The following is a 13624-nucleotide window of genomic DNA, read 5'->3' on the forward strand; positions in this document are numbered from 1 at the left end:
TCATATAATCTTAAATTAGACAACGGTTATCTAGCTAAATTAATAACTAAGAGTTTTAAATATATTTTATAAATTTAATAAAATTATTAAAGGTTTGTTTTAAGCTTACTTATGTCGGAAGTTTGAATTCGCAACCACCCAAGATGAGTTCTCTGCGAGTTTCCGTCTGCTCTTGGAGGCGGCCGAGATTTGTGCGCCAGGACGCCAGGACGCCGGAGTGCTCCGGTCTCTGCGGTCGGAACGGTGTAGTATGGCTGTAGGGCAGATTTGAGCGGTTCCGAGCGTCTCATCGTCCCAAGATGGCAGGGAGGGGACGCGGTCGGGGCCGGGGAATGTCCTTCAACGTCGAGCAGCTCGGACTGACTCGGGCGGACACAGCATTGCCGCCGATCCTGCAGCCTCCGCCAGCCTACCCGGTCAGTTGACATTCCGCCACAACACGTGGAGGTCTGTTTCGTCAACGGCCGAAGCGTGTCGTCGCTCAATGTTGTTTGCTAACTGAAAAAGGACTGACGCGTTTTTAACGTATACAGGAGATTGATGGAGCCGCGTAATTTAGATTCTCATAAGTTGTAATTTTTTGTTCTATCAAGGTTTGGTACTTGAGGTGGTGCACGTGTGTTCTAATATATATTTTTTCTTCTTCTGCATTTACGTTTGCGGTAACCGAAAGCTAGAATGAACAGAATTTTTCAAGATGCAAGAATTTGAACGTTTCATACCGAGAAAAAATTTCTTGCACTTCGCGTTCTAGGCAATAGTAAACGTGCTGTCCACATAACACCCGTTCAATATACCTTTTCTACGGGATTCAACACGCTAAAAATACAATTCACGCACTTAACATTGTGACTGAAGGATTGGTATCTTTCACCTTCTCTCTCTCAAACCAGTTGTTATATGTAGAAGAGAAGCTTCTTCATTTCACAGTCTCGGCCCAAAACGTGTATGGCACCCATTCAGTGTCTTCTCTATGTGATGCAACATCCTAAAAATGCAGTGAAGATGTGCAACACAGGGTATATTTCACACCCATTCACACCCATCTGTTTAACCACCTGTTGCACCTACTGACCATAGTTTCATTGATTATACCATGGGCACCTTTGTCATCGTATGTGGTCTTCAAAGAGGAAATAATCGAAAATATGCAGATGAACGAGCCATATTTGATTGAATAAATCAACGTCTATGAAGCTGCCAAAAAACAGATTTATTCGATCAAGTACAGTTCATTTGTCTGCATATTTTTGATAGTTTCACCGATACACTACATTGGGAGGAAAGTTTCTTACAGTTCGCAATCTAGGCAACTTCTTGCATAGTAAACACGCTGTCGGAATGTATGTGGCATCCGCATACAATATATCTTCTCTGCGTGAATAGACATCCTGGGGGGCTATGTTCGACAAATGTTCCGTTTCTCTTAAAAAGAAACTGAAGTGGCAACATTGTGTCTGCTTGGCTAGAAGCTCAAATGACGAAAGAGAGATCTTTTGTCATTTGAGCCTCTAACCAATCAGACGCGATATTGTCACTTCCGCTTCCTTTTAGAAGAAACAAAACATTTGTCGAACATAGCCCCCTGCACATACACTTCTTGTGTGCAACATTAGCGACTGAAGGAACGGTACCTTTCGCCCCTTCTCTCTAACCACTTGTCGCAATTCCGACTACTTACAACGGTACACTGCGTTAGAAGAAGAGTTTCATACATTTTGCAGTCTAGGCAATTCGTATACTAAACGTGCTGTCAGAACGCATATAGCATCTGTTCAATGTATCTTCTCTATGCGACTCAACATCTTAAAAGTACACAGGATGCACAACATAGTAACCAAATTATGCGTCCAGGAGCTTTTGAAGAACACGCCAATCGGAGCAAGTCCCCACGAATACGTACAAACGGTCCATGCATGTGGCTCGATGTCTGTCGAAGACCACAACTCACAAGACCACAACTCACTAATTGCCCTTTCTTTCCTGGACTCCAGCCCCTGGAGTTCTCCCCCGCACCTCTGGTGAACTCGGAAGAAAACATCTACTTGGCCGCACTACTGAGAGACCAGCGGAGAAACATGTTCGAGTCTGGCTTCAACGTGCAGCCGCTTGCTCCGCCCCAGTTGGTGGAGCGGTATTCGGATCGGTACCAGGCACCCAAGGCACCGGAGGTGGTCTACGGTACATACCCAGATGCCAGAGCTATGGAGCTCTGCGACTCATTGCAATGGACTCCTTTCAAAAATCTGTGCCATCTAGTAGCTCGACTAGCAGTTCAACTTTTGCCGCACTCGGTAACAAACATATAGCATCTCATCAGACACCGTCGGTTTGAGCCAAACTTTCCCCCCCCTCAAGATTGAATGTTACAGCAGACTACAGAGTTGCTGTATAGAGCTACATACCCTTTCCCAACATTTTATTTTTTAGAACAGAACCTATGCAACCACATGAAGCACGTTTACTGGTTCCCAAGGAAAATGCAGAATACTCTCCCTTCACGAAATGGTCATCGACATCTGGACCTCTAAACTCGTCAAACATAAAGTTGGGCCAAAGTTGACGAAGCGCACCGATTGGCCTATCCCGACGATGACTTTGCTCTTTTTTTGCCGACGTCCAAACGGTGCACTCCGTAAACTTTCGGCTCCAACTTTGTGTTTGACGAGTTTAGGGAACCACTTCTTAATGTACATCAGTTCGAATGTTGCACAAAAAAAAAAGTTGACAAACGCACAAGAATCTCGAACACAGCCAAAGGTTGGTTTGACTGACAACGCTGTTTATACCTACCTGTTCTTGCGATTTCTGCCAGATCAGTTACTATCATGTTTCAGCATCGTTCCTAGTTTTCCATTCTGCATGTCTTCCTCATAAGCGCGTGTCACACTGCAGCTGCATATGAAACACGTGCTACCTCTGGCTTTGCTCCCGGAAGTTTGATTTCAAAGGTCAAGCTTCCGGAACGGAACCAATCCGAAACAGAACCTCTTTGATCTATCTCCGCACAGACCTTTCCTACTTCCCGGCTGAGCTGCGGAGCACCAAGAAAGTCAAGAAGCGTCCGAAGGTCTCCAAGCCCTCGAAGGCTACAAACTTGGATGTACAGAAGAAGCTCCAGGTGAAACAAGATCCCGGCATGCCCTCTTAACAACGTACTGCACCGACTTACCTCGGGTCGTTTATCCGTTGGTCGGGCTGCCCCAGTGCACCCGTCTCTTTCCCGCTTAGTCGGTCTCTGCACACGAGTCTTAAACCGTCTTCATCTTGCCCTTGTGCCCCCTTAAAGCAACTCTACTTGAATCTTTGACCATTTCCGTATGTGTTCGATAGGTGCTCTGTGCCCCGCAAACTTAACTCCGGCATAGGACTGCAGAGACGTCGTGCGACAGTTAGCGGTTCGTCAGCCTTTGTACCGGCCGGGCCAGTTGCTCCGGGTCGGGTGAAGTTATTGACAGAGCAAGAACGGCACGGCACGTCTCTCGAACTCCCGACCTCTAGCACATGCTCCCGTGCCTTCAGAGGTGCCTTGGCCGCGTAGCAGCTCGAGGTGCACACAAAGTCGAAGCGTCGTCGAAGGTCGGAAGCTCGCGCTGGAGGTGGGACAAGTGCCGTTCCAACCTGTCGGCGACCATAACTAGTTTTGACTGAACTGCGAGAGAAAGCTATTCACACCAAAGATTACAGTTTCTCCCTTTATGCGAGTGCCCGCACAGCTGCACCCGCTTTGAGAGGCGAGCACGCTCGTCTTTTCGTGCATTACGGAGCGTGCTCGTAAGACAACGGACGCCCGTGGCTTTGAGCGGTGGGCTCAGTGTCCGAGCTCTTGTGCGCTGAACGCTTGTTCCGGTGGTTGACCCAGGCTCTGGAAGAGACGGAGGCTAAGGCTGGCAGCGCTGGAGAAGAGGAGGAGGAGGAAGAGGTGAAGAAGGAACCCGGGACTGGGGAGGAGGAGGGCGAGGAGGAAGAGGAACTGGACGAGGAGGAAATGGAGGAGGTGAGAAGAAGGCCCCCCTCGAGACTGTTGGGTTTCCCAGAGCAGCTTAAAGGGGACACTAAACCACCCAAAAACTGTTTTTTGTTAAGTGCATGGATAGGACACACCTGTCACAAAATTATTAGCGTAATGTTTATGTAGTCCCACATTTTGAATTGGGTGCCATTATAAGATTTGTTCCCTATACGGAGTGCAAGTTCGTCTGCTTCTTGAGCAGGGGTTGCAGTGATGTCAAAACGTCGATCTCAGATTGGCTCCGATTGGAAGCATAGTGGTGAGACCTCAAGGCAGCTAGCATTGAGGTCTACCCACTATCCCTCTATTAGAGCCAATCAGAGCTTGACGTTCTGACGTCAGTGTAACCCCTGTGCAAGAAGCAGACAAACTTGCGCTTCTCATAAAACTGTCTAAGAAGAGCTCTGCCTAATGTACATCGTGCAGAGCATTTATTATCTAGAGCCCTCGCATTGCAACAGACGAGGTGCCAACTCCAGTCGGTGCTTTCAATTCTTCCAGGAGACGGACTACGCGTCGGGCTATTTCGACAACGGCGAGAGTTATCTCGATGAAGAGGACGACAACCTCGACGACGGACCAGTCTACTGACGCCTCCACGTTGGGATTTCTCTGCCCACTCGGTCCCTGCACTTTGCAGAGCCTCCCACTGTAAATAAACGCTCAATACTTTACGCATCCCTTCCTCATTCTACCCTTTTCATTTGGGCCAGAATGTGAAAACGAATGAGGGACATGCAGGACAATACAGACAACAGATAGAAATCCCGTGTCGTCTGTATCCCCAGGTGGCGGTCGTTACGCAATGGCTGGCTCAAGTTTTCCGATCGCCGAAGAAAAGTACAAACGTCTAGCTCTTTAATCATATTTTAGATGTCGCTAAACCAAAAGGGTATGGCTTTGTGTGGGATTTAGCTTTTCTAAAAAGCGCATCTGCGCAACGGTTCTACCGTCCTGGATGGTCTTCAAACATATGCTCGCATAAGAACGGCCTTGGAATGAATTGTCTTCAAATACTTGGTCCACATTTGTCCATTGGTTCAGTTTCTACATTGGCATTAGAAAATAAGATTGGAATGAACTGATTGATTTCTTTAACATCACAAAATGAGTCGACAGTGAGCTTATTTATGGAAATATGCAGTATATATGAATGCCAACTGTTATTTAAGTGCTGGTTTGCTTTGTAGCACTGACTTAGAAATAAGTCAATGTCAAAGTCACTGAAATTTATTTGCAATGCGTTGGTCACATCCTAAAATACCTGGTACCATACTGAATTTGTGTTATTGATGCATTAGCAACAAAACTAGTGCCAGAAACCCAGCTTGCGTAGAAAAGGAGCGTATGCAAATAAATGTAAAAAAAAAGGAGCAAAAAAAGTTTTTTTTTGTTTTAATGAGGTTTGTTATTTCTAGGCTATTTCAGTAAAATATTGCATCAATACCTTCCCATTAAAATTAAGAAGAAAAAAAAAAGATGCTGGAGCGATTAAGAAGCCCTCACTACTTTGCACCAATCTGTTGGGAGTAGCAGCTGACAGCCACAGTGTCCTAGTTAGCTCGATGCTCAGCTCGAAAAGTCTGCTTACACGTCAACATTCTTGGCTATGATTATAGACCATACCCCAATTACAGGGTGTTTGTAGAAACGTGAGCAAAATCGTTTTGGTGCGAAAAGTATGCATCACACAGAAAAAAAGGTTGGTCCCATTTTGGAAAGCTTATAACGCTTGGTATAATTAGTGGTTTATTAATTTAAAGTTACTTTTTATTAGGGAATTTATAGGTATGGTTTCAATTTAAAACTTGCCGGGGATCATTGAAAACCACTAAATCAACACTTGTCAGAATGACAGAGTGCATGGACAGCATTTTATGGTGCACTAGAAAAATATTTAATTTAGACGTGTCAGTAAGAAATACAATATCATGTTCTTTCTTGCTGACAATGTTTTGCACCATAATAGATGCTACAGGCACCCACAATCTGAAATTTAGGTTTGATTAATAATAGTCTTAGGTTACGTCGTTCCATGTTACGTCGTGTGCTCGCACCCTCGCATTTTATCACCACTGCTAGCGTCACATTCTCACGGAATTTGAGCTTTGTGCGATGCATAGTTTATTTATGCGGGCCGAAAAACTGGGTCTTGTTTTCTTGACCGATCCCCGTAGCCTACCTTTCCCGCGACAATCGTGCAGATTTGCCGGCAAGTTTCTCCTTTGCCGACGAAAAGTGCCGACACACTTCAGCGATAAAAGTTGAGACGCCACGGCAACGGAATGCAATAGCTTTGCCTTGAAGGTTTAATCGGTGGTTCGAAAAGCATGCCCATTTTGCGACGCTAGTGTCTCGATTAGCTTGTGAAAATATGCCGGCACCATAAATTGGTCTTGGGGTAGGACTCAGTCTTGCGACGACGGTTCGGTCACCTTGCGCTGGTTGAGTTTCTGCGTCAACATGTTGTCCCAAAGTAGGAACTGCTTCGAGATGGTGTTCACCTGGAAGATAAGGTTGGCGTCAACAGATTCATTACCTCAAAGCAGTAGCCCCACCGCCCGTACATCGTACAGAAGGCACGGTGATCACTAAAGACGTGATGACAGAATCGTCTCCGGACATGCCACGGGCACGTTCGAAGTATGTTTGCTCGTACATGTGTGTGCTTCAAACGTGTGTGCAGACTAATGTGACGTCATACAAGGAAGACCTCAGATAGCGTCAGCAGACTGTCTTTTGTACGATGTATATTAGCACCATGACCGCGGCTTCGTGCGGCAGCAACTTGACAAGGCTCGCAATATCTCAGAAATGTACTTTTAACGTGCTGGAAATTAATTGTCTAGGACACATTTTAAAACCGCCGGTTACAGGCTAACGTTGCATCTCTTTAACGCTACTTTTAATGTGCTGAACATGCATTGTCTTGGCCACATTTTAAAACCGCCAATAACAGGCTAATGTTGCGTCTCTTTAACGCATTAGGAATGCATTGACAATATTTCGGTGGAAATGGGCAATTTATGTTTGTTAGAAATACGGTGTATAGTCTGTTACAGGTCAAGAAGGTAGGGCGAGAGAAAGGATGGTTGGGGAGGAGGAGGAAGCAAACGGAATGCTGGAGAGGAGAGGGGGAAACCTCCTCCCCGACCTTGCCTTACCTTCTCAACCTGTAAGTTACTATAGATGACGAGCATTTGAAAGTAATAAAGATCACACTTAAAGCCTGTCAGCACTGCACGTACTAAGGGCATTAGTAGTACTGGTTGGTGATGTGACAATGAGTATTTAGAATCTTGGCAAAGCATTTGCAGATTGTGGCAGCTCACTTAGCAGAACTGTACTTGAAATAGATAATTAATTAATTATAAATAATTAATACACCAACTATGCACTCAATATGTTATTTGCAACATATTAACACAACGGTAAAGCGATTTGGAAGCACATGTATGTGAATTATTCGAAAGCTGATCATAAAAGAATTTTATGTTGCCTTGTCATAGACCATCCCCAGCAAGCTAACATTAATTTGTAAAAAATAATTAAAAAAAAACTTGGGTTAATTTACTTTTTTTGCTCGTTTAAAGCAATTTTAAGTAGACCTTATGACACATTAAAGAAACACATTCACTTTAGTGTACCTTTAACTGGTTGTGACCTGTAATTTCTGTATACTTTTTATCAAACAAAATCTTTTTTCAAAAAGTTAAGCACCAAAAAATTAACTGATACAACTGTTTATAAATAAGCATTTTAGTCAATTTGTGATGAATGCAGAAACACACTACACAAAGTATGAAGCGGACATCGTAAAATGTTTCTTTTTGTTAACTACTGGTTAAATAGTTTGACCACCACTCATTAATACAGTGTCACATGTGTACAAACCACCTCGGCTAGGACCTCATGCGAGCTTGAAAGCTTACCAAATCATTGTACGTTGACAACAAGTGATAAAGCTTCTGCGTCTGTTCATCAACTTCCTCCTGTAACAAACAGAAAAGAATAAGAATAATAATATGGCACTCATACACTCAATGAACTAAAGTAATCATAATGATTCGAATGATGCTGACAACCTCGTAACACGCATGTCGGGGCTTCACTATACCAGTATTCTACGCTCAAGCTAGTACTTGAAGCAAACATCCAGACATATAGGTTTAAGCTTAATTAACAGATTTGTTTAAAAAAAAGCAGTGAAAGCTACACTAATCTGGTTTGTGCAGGTGAGTTATAAGGCCAGGGGGACATACCGTAGTATGAGGAGCCGATCGTAACAGTCAGTTTACTAATAACTAAAGTCCAGCCTCATGCCCGTTGCACGAGGCTGGGTTTTCGATGACGCTTGCCAAGTTTCTAATTTGAACCATATGCTATTTTCACTATTTAAAATAATTAACAAATTTTAGTGATTTATTCGACCTACCGTGACAATTAACTGCCTACATTATGTCCCCCTGGTTGTGTAACTCGACTGCACAAAACGCATTAATGCATAGTTTTCACGGCTTTTATTTTTTTTTTTTTAAACAAGTCTGTTAAGCTTAGAAAGAAACACCCTCTATATAGGCTACTGAAACGAAGTAACCAGTTATAATTATTTGCTTAAAAAGTAGCTAAGTATGTTACTCGTTACTGAAATTGAAAAGGAATTGGTTACTTCAGTCCGTAAGTGACGCATTACTTTCTCGTTACTCTGAATATGTTAATTTTGAGAAGCAGTGGCCGCCTTCCAACATGTAGCATCATTATTCATTCCTCGCATTTTAACGCATTCATTCAGGTATAACTGTAGCTATACTGACATACCTCGTGCACATCTTTTTGTTGGCTATCGAGTTTCTTCCGCCATAAAAATCACAGGAGTGAGCTGAAGTGAGGACTAGGTCGGGTAACTGTGCTTTATATGTTCCCCTCCAGGAATAACTGAATACCGTCGCTCGTTACTCCATCGAAAAGTAGCAAAAATATGTTACTCTTTCCTTCCCTTGAAAAGTGACCAAGTTGTTACTCCGTTCCCAAAACAAATAACTAGAAACAAGTGTAACGCGTCACAAGTCTGCCAACATCCCATCAAACAAAAAGCAATTGGCACTCTATAGGGTATATGAAATGCTGAGGCTCGACCTAAAATGGGCCGTCAAGATTGGTGCGTGCACGTAGCAATCTAAACTTTTTGTCAAAGGTGTATTTCACAGGTAGGTAGGTTGACCTTGTAAAGTTACAAGGCACAGCTCCCGTTCTGTAAAAGATAGGGCCAAAAGACTTGCCAGGGTCAAGGGCAGACGGTGATGCAGAAGGGCGAGTCGAGTGGTGGGGCACATTTAGCGCGCATACTGACAGATGGTGTCTGAAAGTGTAGCCAACCAGCGAAAGAAAGCGGACGACACGCAGACGAAATCCGTCGGCAGCAAGAGCGCCATCGCTATGCAACATTGTTTTCTTTTATTCTTGTTGCTTGAAGTTTTGCTGTCATTGGCTGCATTTATTTTTAAACCAAAGGTATATGACAAAAAGATTGCTAATTTTAATGGTCCACAGTCGTCGCGAGCAGTCTCAATATTTTTTTTAAAAATAAAGCCGGAACAAGGAGGTAACGCCATCTATCAAGACATGCGTCAAACGCGCCCAGCCACTCGGTCGTCTGTGTTGTCGTCCGCCCTTGAGCCTGGCAAGTTTTTTGGCCCTATTTTTTTACAGAAAAGAGAGCTATGCCTTGTAATTTTACAACGTAAAAACTACCTGTGAAATACATCTCTGACAAAAAGTTTAGATTGCTGCGTGCAGGCGCCGATTCTTACGGCCCACTTTAGATTGAGCCTCGGCATTTCAAACACCCTACGTTTGAACATGTATGCACAATATCAGAACTTGTGTGAAAATCGCTTGCCTGTTGTTCGAGATGAATCGCAGCCAAGGCGGAAACCTTTCCAAAAAGGCTGGGTGCATCTGCAAATTAAAGCATCATTCCTCCTTTAATTTTCTCTCCAATTATGTGCGGTGTACACACGTATACCTTTGATGTGCTCGCTGTCCAACACCGGCTTCAGGTCCTCCATTTTTTGGTAGGCAGCTATCACCTGGCGCAATCTGTCCTCCTCTGAAAACAATGACCGCACAGTTCTGAGTACTTATTCTGTGCCGTGTGTGCGTCATTAATTACCTGCCAAAATGAGCTGCAGTTTGGCCCCTTCTGTGAGATCAATCTTTTCCTGATACTCAGCATCCAGGTATCTATCAAGCTCCTCGGCTGCGACGATAAATAAAGTACCAATCAACACCCTCACTTGCAGTTTATGTAGTTTTCATGTGCCACGTGGTAAGGGTGCAGCGAGCAGACAATGCACTCTGTCGTCTGCTCGCCGCACTTATCGAGAGATGGCACCACAAGTCAGAACCACTGGCAACTTGGACATCTGCGAACACGTCTGCCACTGCCCGTGGAAAGCAAGTATGTTGGTCTCATTTTCCACAAGAAGAAAGGTATGCATTCAAATTCCACCAGATAAAATGCCCCACTCAAATGCATATTTTGAGAAAGTTTGAGCTTTCAATGTGAAGGTGCCGATTTCACAGGCTCGTTTTACAGCGCTAGGATTAACTATGACACCCTATAGGTGTGTCCTTTAATGGATGCAACATCGGCATTCCTAATCTGGTGCATTCATTATATATACCGGGTGATTCAAGGAGACGGCAGGCTCTTTAAATCAAACGCAAAATTTGGTTTCTTAACCTATCGCGCTACGACTTTGTGCAGCGTTGCCCACAGATGGTGCATTTTTTTTGTAAAATTTGCAAAGAGCGAATTTACCTGAAGAAAAAGTAAAGAAAGAAAAAGGCTTAGCTCCTATGGAAACGCAGCGACGCCACCGGTCTGCAAACAACACGGCGCCGTTTCGCACGGGAGACAAGAGATGGCGCAAGCGGTCGCGACGCCAACTGCCGCCAACGAACGAGCAGACAACACCGAGGGCCGGCGTATTTAGCAGACAAGGAACTGCACTTCCTTGTTGTTACTGCGCCTGTTTTTGTTTCTGCGACTGTCGCCGCCTGCGGAACGCGCGCCGCTTTTGAGTCGAAAAGATTGTCTGCTAAAGACGCTGGCTCTTGGCGCCGCATGCTCGTTCGTTGGCGGCGTTCATTGCGCCATCTCTTGTCTCCCGTGCGAAATGGCGCCGTGTTGTTTGCAGACTGGTGGCGTCGCTACGTTTCCATAGGAGCTAAGCCTTTTTCTTTCTTTACCTTTTCCTCAGGTAAGTTCGCTCTTTGCAAATTTTACGCAAAAAAAAATGCACCATCTGTGGGCAACTCTGCACAAAGTCGTAGCGCGATTTAAAGAGCCTGCCGTCTCCTTGAACCAAACTGTATGTAAAAAAAAAAAAAATCTACAGTCTGTGACCGGTTAGGAGTTCAGGTGAAGTTCCTCCCCCCTCTTTCCACTTTAGCAAAGCAAACGCTGGAGAAGAGACTTCCTCTCCAGTCAACATCCTCACTTGTAATTTACGTCGTTTTACATGTGCCACATGGTAAGGGCGCAGAGAGCAGACGACGCTCTCTGCCCTCTGCTCGCCGCTCCTATCGGGAGATGGCACCACAAACACAAGTCTGAACCATCGGCGACTCGGACGTCTGCGAACACGTTAACCACTGCCGCCGGCAGTGGCAGGGGCAATGCTAAAATCGAAAGAGGTAGGAGGAGTTTCTCCTGAGCTCTTTAGGAAGTTCACCTTAAAACCTGCATAACACTCACATCCCACAAACATTCTTCTCGTCGATTGAATGAGCCGTCGTTTCACTTCTAGTTGATGAAACGAAATTTAACAAAACTATTAGCACAATGTCGTCATAAAGTACACATACGCAACGTGCACATAGAAAACATATGCTCACTCTTTTTGAGGACGGAAAGCTTTTCGCGTGACGCTACGGCAGCTTGAATCTTGCTGTTGACGTTCGCTAGAAGCTCCTGGGAAGAGATGCGTGCCAGATTAAACAAAACTATGAAGATTATCTGCATCAAAATATTTGCAAATGTATTTCACCGTTATAGTGGACTTGTTCGGGAGTTCTTTGCCCCAGTCGTTTCCCGCTAGCCGCATTTCTAGCACTTCAAGTCGCTCCTCCAAAATCTTCAAAACGTCGGGAGCGGCCATGTTTGTGATGGTCTCTTGTGTCATGTGACTTGGGAGCGTGTTCGCGTGTTCATATCATCGTAATGTGCCCATGTTTCAAATCATCTTCAAATTTTACTCGGAACATGTCATGTAACAATACAACCTACAGCAAGCTGCTAGAGCGACGCTGTAACTTCAGTGTAACTCTGGAGCGAAATCGAATAAATTTTGGAACACGGTCATCGGCTGTCACATGTTAAAATACGTGATCGAAACTAGTGATGGGACGAATCACCCGAGATTCGGATTCGGACAGATTCGGAAATTTCCGAACTTCCCTCGACGAATATTCGGCAGATTCGGAGATTCGTCCGGATCGTCGCTGGTTGCAGGCGGCAGCATGAACCTTGTCGTAAACCTCGCGAATGCGGTCAGTTGTGCTTTTCTAGCTACCGTTACTGCATATAACCAGAATTCGTCTTGTTTATTTCAACGTATGGTATGTACTGTACTGTCATTCTAGACCCTGGCACGCGCCCAGGTCCAGCTGAGCTGATCGGTGTGGTTGACGTAGGCCTAACCAATGCACGGTCTCGCTTTCTGTGCTGTTTCGCGGTGATCGGTAAAATTTAGCGAAACGCTGTGTATTATACGTAATGTGGCGCAACGAAAAATAAATATATATTCAGCCAAGGAAATGATTCGTCTCCTTCTCTAGAGCTGCGTATGCCTGTACCTGTAAGTCGCGAGAGCGAGATACCGGTGGCAAAGAAAAACGTGGCACTGTCGTTTCTCTGTTCTCGGAAGCAAGTTTTGTATACGTGAACTTTATTTGATGAAAAAGAAACACAATATAGGGGTGTCCAACGCAACTTCATTGTTCGGAAACAGACACTAACTAAATCGGATAGCATGCATTAACGAAGTTTCAGATTGTTTCCCGTGTTCCGATAGCAATACCTCAGTGGATAGTCGATCGTTGGAGATAATCGAATCGAACATACTCACTTGTGTGGTGTGTGCCACACTGACAGTAATTATCGGCACGAAATGTGTCTGTACCGAACAGCACTTACGGCATCGATCTCTTGCGGCGATGAAAACATGCGCTTGTATTTCCACGTGCGTGCATCAAGCATGCCTATTTGGGTCGTAATCCAGAACCGAAACCAACTTTCCCGCGATGTCTGGCTACCGTTCTCGATAAACATCCAAAATAATATAAACAAAGTGGAAAATTTTATTTATTACTGTGATATTATATTACAATAATCTTTCGTGTACTTTGTAGAATTTAGTGAATTTAATATCACAAAAAGTTGAAACACACATCAACGTGATTTAGCAACCCTGGCAACGCTCCGAATCTTTCCGAACTTTTCCGAATCGCTTGAGATTCGGCTACTTTTCCGAATCTTTCCGAATCTGCAGATTCGGCTCCGAATCTCGATTCGGATAAAGATTCGTCCCATCACTAATCGAAACC

The 13624-nt window shown here is 44.5% G+C and overlaps 2 protein-coding genes across 2 annotated transcripts; one reads left to right on the forward strand and one right to left on the reverse strand.

Annotated features, from left to right (window-relative positions):
* The first annotated feature begins 147 nt into the window (after positions 1 to 147).
* LOC8036439 (DNA-directed RNA polymerase III subunit RPC7-like) lies at positions 148 to 4690 on the forward strand. The gene is made up of 5 exons (XM_029979906.4): positions 148 to 416; positions 1995 to 2181; positions 3012 to 3121; positions 3863 to 3997; positions 4514 to 4690. Exons 1-5 carry the CDS (start codon positions 300 to 302, stop codon positions 4601 to 4603), a joined length of 639 nt encoding a protein of 212 aa, XP_029835766.1. The 5' UTR covers positions 148 to 299; the 3' UTR covers positions 4604 to 4690.
* A 1608-nt stretch (positions 4691 to 6298) lies between these two features.
* On the reverse strand, positions 6299 to 12223 carry LOC8036438 (dynactin subunit 3-like). Its single transcript, XM_002411833.4, has 7 exons — positions 12067 to 12223; positions 11915 to 11990; positions 10185 to 10271; positions 10038 to 10121; positions 9912 to 9970; positions 7945 to 8004; positions 6299 to 6516 (listed from the first exon to the last, which is right to left on the reverse strand). The coding sequence occupies exons 1-7, from the start codon at positions 12199 to 12201 to the stop codon at positions 6421 to 6423; spliced, it is 597 nt and encodes a 198-aa protein (XP_002411878.3). The 5' UTR covers positions 12202 to 12223; the 3' UTR covers positions 6299 to 6420.
* Positions 12224 to 13624: the final 1401 nt, after the last annotated feature.

The sequence above is a fragment of the Ixodes scapularis genome, unplaced genomic scaffold, assembly GCF_016920785.2.
Source record: "Ixodes scapularis isolate PalLabHiFi unplaced genomic scaffold, ASM1692078v2 PGA_scaffold11__112_contigs__length_91849675, whole genome shotgun sequence".
NCBI lineage: Eukaryota > Metazoa > Arthropoda > Arachnida > Ixodida > Ixodidae > Ixodes > Ixodes scapularis.

What these genes read in the sequence shown, in the direction of transcription:
- LOC8036439 (XM_029979906.4), top strand. Translation starts at nt 300, where the DNA reads ATGGCAGGGAGGGGACGCGGTCGGGGCCGGGGAATGTCCTTCAACGTC. An exon ending in GGCACCGGAGGTGGTCTACG is followed by an intron (nt 2,182 to 3,011) that starts GTACATACCCAG and finishes ATCTCCGCACAG; the next exon opens with ACCTTTCCTACTTCCCGGCT. An exon ending in ACGAGGAGGAAATGGAGGAG is followed by an intron (nt 3,998 to 4,513) that starts GTGAGAAGAAGG and finishes CAATTCTTCCAG; the next exon opens with GAGACGGACTACGCGTCGGG.
- LOC8036438 (XM_002411833.4), bottom strand. Translation starts at nt 12,201, where the DNA reads ATGACACAAGAGACCATCACAAACATGGCCGCTCCCGACGTTTTGAAG. An exon ending in GCTTTCCGTCCTCAAAAAGA is followed by an intron (nt 10,272 to 11,914) that starts GTGAGCATATGT and finishes TTATCGTCGCAG; the next exon opens with CCGAGGAGCTTGATAGATAC. An exon ending in TGTCAACGTACAATGATTTG is followed by an intron (nt 6,517 to 7,944) that starts GTAAGCTTTCAA and finishes CTTATCTTCCAG; the next exon opens with GTGAACACCATCTCGAAGCA.